Here is a 7,145-nt window from a genome sequence, read left to right on the forward strand (position 1 = left end):
GCCGAGACGGGGATTAAGGGAGTCTTTTTTTTTTAATGGTTGGATCCATGGTGAGAGCCTCCCCTTTTTTGAAAATTCAAGAGACAAGAGCCCAAGACATAAGTGGAAGATTTGGAAGATCCTGTGGGTTCAATAAGATTCGTGATGTGCTGCTCAAAATCTTGTGACAGCGATCCAGGTTAGAGTAAAGCAGCACGAAAGGAAATCCATGACGAAAAACGACTTCAGTTGTTGGGACGACAACTCGAGAGAGATAGGGGAAGTTGCAACTGCGCCTTCTTGTCCCGTATTAGGATGCTTTGTCAGCTGAACGACGAGGTAAAGTTGATTAAAATAGCGAAACGAAGATCGATCGAAAGAATTTCATTGAATTGGAAACTGTTTTTGACAGATTGTACCGATTGCAAATAAAGTTCCTTTTATAGAAACGGTATTTATTCATTGCGTGAGTATCACGAAAGCGTATCTTCGGGAAAGTTACAATTCACTCGGCGGACACAACAATACTTATTGTAAATGTGATTTTTTGACTAATAATGTTAGTTTTTTTATATCACTTTTGCAATGTAGCACGTTCTCTTATGAGGGCACAGGCATGACTTCTATTCGTCCTTGCAATAAAACAAACAACTGGATATTGGTATTCTTGTACACGATCTCAACATTACCAAGTTTATTTAGGAGACGCTAAATACAAACCCCGTATCTATTCGTTTTTTTCACAATTAAAAAGTTAACATGCCGTAAAAAACTCCGCGTTACTGATGGAGGGTTAAAAAGCTGTCATTCTACTTATTTGCTATTATTGCATTTCTAGTTGGACCATCATCAGGGAGTAAACTGTCATCATCGTCTCCTCCAGCAGTACATGATAATGGTGGACATCAAACAACTATCAACAACTCTTTGCAATGGCCGAGTCCTCACACTGTACATGACATTCTGGCTAATAGTTGTAATGTACAGAACTCGTCGTCTTCTTCATCAACTTCGTCATTATGCTCCACGATTAATAATAATCATCATCACAACCATCGTGATGACAATTGTGTTAACAATGATATTAACAGTAATAATGAAAATAATAATGATCATAGAATATCGGGCGGTTATCTTCACCACCATCCTCACCTAGCACATCATCAACAGTATTACGCATCAGCGCTGTATCATCATCATCATCATCATCGTACAGATGCTGTGACGGCAGCCACCATATCATCTACACTTTCTGTGCAAGCTATTATGTTACAGTCAGGAACAACAAACCATCCAACCAGCCCTTGCAATTAGATAAAATAATATTATTTTATGAATTAAAAATGATCAAATAATTAACGTTTTCATTTTCTGTATGTTATTAAGTTTTTCAAATATACTTTTACGTTTTACAGTACTAAAAAAACTTTTGTATTAAAATATATTTTAAATAAAAATGATAAATGATATAGGGTCATTATGGGTAACAGAGGAATGACATTTCAATATATTTGAAGAACGAACTTTGAAATTATTTTTATCAAACACATAAAAAATAATTATGTTTCTTTATATAAAAAAGAAATTTCTCCATAGATCTGTAAAAACAATAAATGTATAAAATATTTGTTTAAGGACAAAGCTATCAAAAACTTAGATTGTGGAAGTTTATGCTTATGCTTAAATATTATTCCTTAATAATAATTTCATTATTAAGTTTTCTATCACGTTTAGAAATTGTAAGTAATTTATTAATAATAATCTGCAACAAGTTACATCAATTTTCCATTTTTTAATTTTACATGAGAATTACAAATATCCTGTAGTAAATTTATTATGCAGGGTATGATAAGACTGCTCAAAGATATGCACCGCTTAAGAGCATGCAATTTTATGGCGCATTTATTAGATTTCAACAACTGTAACTCACACAGAATGTGCCTATAGTTAGTTATCCTGTGTCTAAAAGATAGTTAATATTGTTGCAATAATAAAGAAGATACATTAAATTTTATAATTTTTATCATTTTGTTATTGTACTTATCACGAATAAATTGATCAGGTTTTACATAAAATTGTTGCCTTATGAATCTGTACCATCTACCATATATTGTGTGCATGGTCGGATTAAGATTTCTATCCTTCTTGGGCACTTAAATCGTTGCCGTCCCTGTTCAATTCTCAAACTGGGATATCTCAAATGTGTTTGCGACGACAACAAAAATAAGGGATTTTTTGTAAGGATTTTGCTATTTCAGCTTTATTACAATAATGTTTTCATAATACACTTAGAAGTTGCAAAATTATATACATTTTGTTTACTACAATAGAACTTTACGCGCTTTTTTGATAGCAAACTTATTTGCCGCAAACCTACTAATTACATTCTATGTATATGTCGATGAGGTAGCATGATCCCTCTCGAATTTTCTCTGGTAAAACGAAATCGACACAAAAATCGCAAAACCTCGACTTGAATATAGTGATCGTTGATCCAAAAATAATTTTCTCAATCATTTGCGTCTGGTAAAAATGACTATTTTTTAAAAATTAAAAAAAAAAAAATGCTGCCCCACTAAACTTGTCGTCTCTATTATAGGCACAGCCTATAAGTTAGCCTCACCAATCTAGCCCTGATAGTGTACACGTCTCTGCTTCATATTTAGTGAATTCGGTTGATGGAACTAATGCGCACTGGTGCATATTAAAGCTTTTGAACAATAATTTGTTGATTGTAAAAGCAAAATACCAGTATTTCGAATTATAAAATACTTTTGTTCTATTTAGTAGCACAAATATACCTGTTTTTATATTAATATATTAAACACATATTTTTACGTCAATTTGTGTAACGACTTTAATGTGCACCAGTGCGTCCAATCGAATTATTAGTAAAATATTTATTTAATGTATCATTTTATCTTTGTTTAACACTCTGCGAACAACAAGGCTAAAATGATATTTCATGTGCATTATGCGTGCAATGGAACGCAGCCTTAATATTTGTAATATGATTATATTAAATACGATATTAAAAGTAAAAACGACGTGACCTAAAAGTACTGACTTGAAAACTTGATTTGACTCGATCCATGGAAAACGGTGATAATATAGATGATGATAACGATGACAGTTAAAATATTTTGTAATGATTTGTATTTGAATTCTGAATCCGGTAAAAATTGGATCTAATGCTAAAGCTGCTGGTTCTAGACTTATATCAATTGCGCTGTAATTGACCATTGGCCGAAAAGAACTTACCTATGTAAATTCTGCATGTAAAAAATACTTTAGGCATACATTACGATGATTTATATTCAATCAAAAAAAAGTATCTACCTATCTTTTTACTTTAATTAACATTGTTCTCCTACAATAAGCGATATTTTTTAAATAATGCGTACTCTTGAAAACGCTCCCATTTGGAAAGGGACTATTAGGAACTTTTCAGATTTCTATAGTTTTACTATTAAAATTCTATAGTTATTTGAATAATTATTGACAACTACGTGCGTGAATAGTAATTCAATAATGACTACGATTATACGACAAATAGTTTGAAAAGTAACTATTCGCGACTATGTAACTGAACAGTAATTGAATAGTAACTACGTATATAATTGGTGAATAATATTATAATGACATGATAATAATATTGTAAATTCGAACATGACATTTTTCATGTTCGTATTCAAAATATTTCACACAGACAATATATACGCACACTCACGAGAGTATACATATATCTCCAAATTATAGCATTTACTTATTAATGATCGAATTGAAATTGCGACTCAGTGAGAATTGACAATGGGTGCATCCAGAAGCGCAGAGCGCTTATTGAGCTCTTGCATCTGATTGGTATATTCCATTAGAGCTAAAAATATAGACCAAACAGATACAAGAGCTCACTGAGCGCTCAATGAGCAGTCGTGCTTCTGGATACACCCAATGGAATCGATGTCGAACCGATGTCGATTCGACATTGAAATCATCGAATCGACTTCAAATCAACGTCGATTCAACGTCGATTCCATTGTCATTTCTCACTGGGGATTTATATATTTATATTTAATTATAAAAATTTTGAATGTTACATCCAAAGCTCGAGAATATTTTCAGATTAAATTGGAGCGACAAAGGATGAAAAGAGGTTGGGATATGGAAAGATGTTACGAGTAAATAAACTCTCTCTCACAGGTACACAATTAGAGTAGTTACTAGATATCAGAGATGCGAGCAGGTTAGGCTGGGTTACCGCCGCCATTTTTTTTCAGAGGATACTATTATTGGCGTAGTATCTCATCACCACATGCTACAATAATTTATGCGTGTGAACTCATTGTGAAAAAAAATGGTGTCGTAATCACGTATTGACTAAATCACGTGTTTTAGACAGCTAATCAAACTTATCCCCTCAATATGTTGCATCTCTGTTATCTAAGACTCTACACACAATCACACACAGAGGCGAAAGCTGTAAATCGAACGCATTTTTTGTTGCTCCGGAATATGTGTCTATGTCCTGAGAAGGACACTACGCCTTTTCCTACAAACAGTGCGATCATCGGTCCTAATTTTCAAGAAACTTAATCCTTATAACTCGGGATCGAACTACATGTGATATCTAGAAAGTTAGGGGGAATGTGTATGTACGAGATCTTTAAATTTTATATGAAAAGTGACAGGTTTATGTCGACTAATATCCAAAATTTATTATTAAACAACTATTATTACAATAATATATGAATTCAGCCGAACGCAGCCCAGATGGTCTTTAAATGCCTCACCCTGTGTACATTTAGTTAAATGTCGGCATTCGTCAACGTCGTGTCGTTAAGTAAATATATAATAATATCTCGCGAAGTGATTGCAGCGTGTTGCACTCTTTGCAACAGAAATTTGACAGTAGCGACATGTGACGCTCGTTGGCGTCATTTTTGGTATAGGCATGTCACACCTTATAGTTTCTACGGAGGTGGAACTTCATCGTTCTTCGGTGCCTGATTAGCTCGTTCTCGAGCCAGAGCCTTGGAAGGTGGTGGATGCCATCTTGTTGGATGTAAAGGAGCGGGGCCGCTTAGTTGTGAAAGTTTCTCCTTCCGATCGGAGCTTAATACCTCCTCCTTCTCGCCAATGAGGTAAGTACTACTTAAATATCATTATAATGCTTATTTGTAGGTTTTAATTAGAGATGCACTGGATATTCGACTACTATCTGGTTTTCGGATATATATACATATATGCGGCCGAAATTTTATATTGAAATGACGTGCATCGTGACATGCAGACGTGTTGTGAATACCCTGAAAATTTTTATTATCACTGATATATTGTTTAGAAATATGGTATTCGGCCGAATACCGGATATCTGGCAAATATCATTTCAAAATAAAATCGTTATTTTATTCAGGGCTAAGGTTCTGTGTGACCTTTCTAAAGCGCCATTGCTCTCCGAGTGGTAAGCAGTAGATTGTATTTTATTAATTTTTGACAATTTGCTTATATCTTTAAATAATTTGCGTAGAAAATTTGTACGTTGTTCCATCAATACAGTTTCTGGAATTTTATATTCATAGACAATTTCGGTGACGAATTTTTTAGTTGCGATGGCTATCTCCTGCCCTTGTATTCTGTAATTCGTTACGTGCTCATTATGCTTATAACGACAAATCGTTATACAATCATTATGTACTCAAAGTGACAATTCTCGATCTTAACGACAGTTGCGCAAATATTTTCGATAGTAAAAAACGCAACTATCTGCGTATTGTCGTTATGAACACATAACGAGTTACAAAGTACAGAGGCTGCTTAGGTATCGGAATGACTTTGCTGAATTTCGAGAGATCATTTTGAAACATGAGCAGGTATTTATTCTCGTTTGAAGTTACGCTGAGTAGTCTCACAATATTCAATTCACATTTTTTAAACGGTCTACTAGATGTATCTGTTAAAATTAATGGCATCTTTGTCTTTTAGTTTATTTCTTAAGGCTTATTTCTTTGATATGATTCGCACTTCGCTATATATTCTTTAACGTCTCTATTTGTATTAGACTAGTTATATGTTGCCATTTAAGGGATAGCGAGAAGATGATTAATCATATTGTAAATAGTATTTACGTAAACAGATTTACGTGTCATTGACACATCAATATCTCACTCATGTATGTTATACATACACATAAATTTTCGGATAACAATTACGTTGGACGGATTTCTTACGAAAAATCCAAAAAATTCGTCTGCATCTTGAAGATATATTGATGAGTTTCAATATAGAGTCACTTTTAACAAACGTTCCGATAAAAGAAACTCTAGATATATATTATAATTAAAACATCACACAAAGTTCTCAATAACATCATCCCTCTAATTGAGCACTGCATAACGACTACATAGTTTTCCTACAATGACCAATTCTACGAACAGACATTTGGAGCGGCTATGGGCTCTCCCATCTCTCCTGTAATTGCAAATATTTTCATGGAGCACTTCGTGGAAGAAGCCATTTGTACCAACAAACCAGAAGTTTGATTCCGCTATGTAGACGACACATTCATAATCTGAAGACATGGTAGTAATGAACTTCACAAATTTTTAAACTTCTTCAACAATCCCAATATTCGATTCACCATGGACATAGAAAAGAATGGTAAAATTCCCTTTCTGGATGTTCTAATTATCACAAAGAAGGCTGACAATATCCTGAGCCATCAAGTATACAGGAAGCCAACACACATTGAAAGATGTGTATAACGTGATATTCGACGGCCCTCCCGATCGCGTCCCTAGGGACGAGTTGGAGGCACTATATCTAATCATACAGCCATAGCAACTCCGTCCTCGATTAGCTGTTCCGAGAGGGAACGGACACGGAGAATGGTATTCATCGTTGACCGTCCCCCTCGGAACCCGAACTGCTGGTCCGACAGGTTGGGACCATACCGGGACAGATGCTGGGTGATACGGGAAGTAATGATTCTCTCATAAAGCTTCCCTATCTTACCCAGCAAACAGATCGGCCGGTAAGCGGACGGGGAGTCTGCAAGCTTTCCCTCCTTGCGAAGAAGGACAAATGATGCCCACTTCCATGCAGAGGAGAACCTGCCCGCCTTGAGGCAGGGCTCGTGAAGAGGGCCCGGACCCGCGGGACAAGATCGC

General features: G+C 35.1%; 1 protein-coding gene across 1 annotated transcript in view; it reads left to right on the plus strand.

Moving 5' to 3' along the window:
• Positions 1 to 1,293, plus strand: part of LOC108724151 (paired box protein Pax-1) — a 54,911-nt gene extending 53,618 nt beyond the window's left edge. The window contains exon 5 of the mRNA XM_018450344.1: positions 818 to 1,293. Within this exon, the coding sequence (XP_018305846.1) occupies positions 818 to 1,293 (476 nt within the window). The remainder of the gene's footprint in view (positions 1 to 817) is intronic.
• Positions 1,294 to 7,145: the final 5,852 nt, after the last annotated feature.

This window comes from Mycetomoellerius zeteki, unplaced genomic scaffold (genome assembly GCF_001594055.1).
Source record: "Mycetomoellerius zeteki isolate Tzet28-1 unplaced genomic scaffold, Tzet1.0 scaffold28, whole genome shotgun sequence".
Taxonomy (NCBI): Eukaryota; Metazoa; Arthropoda; class Insecta; order Hymenoptera; family Formicidae; genus Mycetomoellerius; species Mycetomoellerius zeteki.